The following is a 1903-nucleotide window of genomic DNA, read 5'->3' on the forward strand; positions in this document are numbered from 1 at the left end:
TACCTCGAACCATTGTCCAGCGTGCGATCAACCGAAGTAAGCTTTTTCCCTCGCGATGCTGATTTTCATCTTCTCTCACTGACTTCGCACTCGGAAACAGGATCTTTCATCCGGAATCGATCGAAAACGGTCACGAAATTCACCGTGTCTCGATCTGCGCCGAATGTCTCGACCCGGTCCATCGAGATGTTCTTTCGACACAAGTTCAACTTGTCGGGGCTTACTTGACCGCCTCGACTAGTATTTATGCTTACTCGCCTGGACATGAGGTTGACAAGTTCGGTCGAAACATCGAGGTTCGCCAATCGGATGGAGAGCGTTTCCGTCCCCGAAAGAAGGAGCTCGAAACCTGGCAAAAATATTGGCGACTTTCGAGTCTTCGGGAGCAGAATCTGGCGTTTGGAGGAGTCGTGTCGACAGACGAGAACGGGACGGAAGAGGAGCGAGTCTTGGAAGAAGAGATGGAGGATCTAAGAGCGGAGGTTCCGAAAGCGAGAATCGCAAAGAAGAAGGTTGAACCTCTGTGAGTGAGACTTCTCGCTACTTCTCCGATCTCTTGTTGACTCGGTCAATTGACTTTCGTTCTGGGTTTCAGACCGAAAATTGCTCAGGTCCTCGGCCCCTACGACGAAGCAACAAATGCAAAATTCGAGAAGCTCCAACGAGAACGAGGTGTTCCCTCGAGTTCAAGCTCCGACGCCGGATCAAACGAAGCTCCTGACAGTGTATCGATGGAAGGCGTGGGAGAGGAAGGAGGAGAGTGAAGGCTTCGAAATTAAGGACTCTAGAAACGTTTTCCTTTTTTCGCCTTGTTGTTTTTTCGTATGTCGATTCGTTCTCGATTCTCCCCTAGTATAGACTCACTGTATAGTTCTCTTCGATCCGGACCTATGTAACACTGTGGATGGACAAGGCTCGAAAGTAGTTATCGTGAGCGAGAGTGTTTCGCTCGCCTCGCTGGACATCGCTTGAGTTTCGGATTCTCGCTCTCCTCTTTCTCTCTCCCTCCAGATTCTCACTGGCTCTCGACACGACAATGGATCGACTACAAGAATCTCGCGCGATAGCCAATAGTGTACACAACTGGGCGGAATGTCATCGCGTTAACCGCAAACTGGTGGATGCGCTGAGAGTGTTGATTTCAGCGACTACTTTCGAACTCGGTGAGTTTTCTCGCACTTTTCTCTCTTCCACAATGTAGTGGAGTGACTGATTCGGTCTCAATAGGAGCAACTGGAGATCGCAAACTGAGAGAAAAGTTGGGGTGGTACGGAAGATTGGGGACAAGGTTGATGACTTTGAAACAGCCGGTGACGAGGGGGAATGTTAGAGATCTGGCAATGGACGTGAGTCACACTGCTTGATCAGATCGACAGGAGCGAAGCTGATATCGGAGTGACTCGTCGAAATTAGATGAGGAGACCAAACGATTTCGACGTAGAGGAACAGTTGTTCGGAGGGGGTTTGGAGGGTAAAGCTCGTGAGTGTCAATCACTCTCGACTCCTCTGACATTGATCTCGGAACTGATTCCAGGAAAACGCAGATGAAATAAGTAACTCAAACGAGTTCGAAACGAAACTCAAAATGAAACAATTATTCGGGACGAGTGAGTCTCTCTCCGTTCTGCTCTCGAGGTACCAAGTGGGATTCTGACGGGTTACCTCGCTGTGCAGGTTACGAGGAGATTGGGAGATTGTGGGAAGAAGGGACTCGTTCGACGGAGGGATTGAAAGGAAAATTGGTGGAGAAACTCGTCGATCTCAATCCGAAGGACAAGAATTATGAGTTGTGCGCGGCACAAGTTCGTCACTTCGATATGGTGATGGAGTTGGACGAGTGAGTTTCTCCCTCGTTCCTCTTCTTTGGCCCGAGCTGATCTTGTTCGTTCTGATCTTTGATAGG

The 1903-nt window shown here is 49.3% G+C and overlaps 2 protein-coding genes across 2 annotated transcripts; both read left to right on the forward strand.

Annotated features, from left to right (window-relative positions):
* Positions 1–100: 100 nt before the first annotated feature.
* On the forward strand, positions 101–764 carry JCM6883_001744 (uncharacterized protein; the record flags this gene model as incomplete). Its single annotated transcript, XM_076635721.1, has 2 exons — positions 101–523; positions 596–764. Coding segments are annotated over 2 exons (592 nt in total), but the record flags the coding sequence as incomplete, so codon positions are not given.
* A 272-nt stretch (positions 765–1036) lies between these two features.
* On the forward strand, positions 1037–1841 carry JCM6883_001745 (uncharacterized protein; the record flags this gene model as incomplete). The annotated part of the gene is made up of 5 exons (XM_076635722.1): positions 1037–1163; positions 1228–1346; positions 1414–1480; positions 1545–1607; positions 1675–1841. The coding sequence occupies 5 exons, from the start codon at positions 1037–1039 to the stop codon at positions 1839–1841; spliced, it is 543 nt and encodes a 180-aa protein (XP_076484296.1).
* Positions 1842–1903: the final 62 nt, after the last annotated feature.

This window comes from Sporobolomyces salmoneus, assembly GCF_050403485.1.
Source record: "Sporobolomyces salmoneus JCM6883 DNA, S_salmoneus_JCM6883_v1_ctg180, whole genome shotgun sequence".
NCBI lineage: Eukaryota > Fungi > Basidiomycota > Microbotryomycetes > Sporidiobolales > Sporidiobolaceae > Sporobolomyces > Sporobolomyces salmoneus.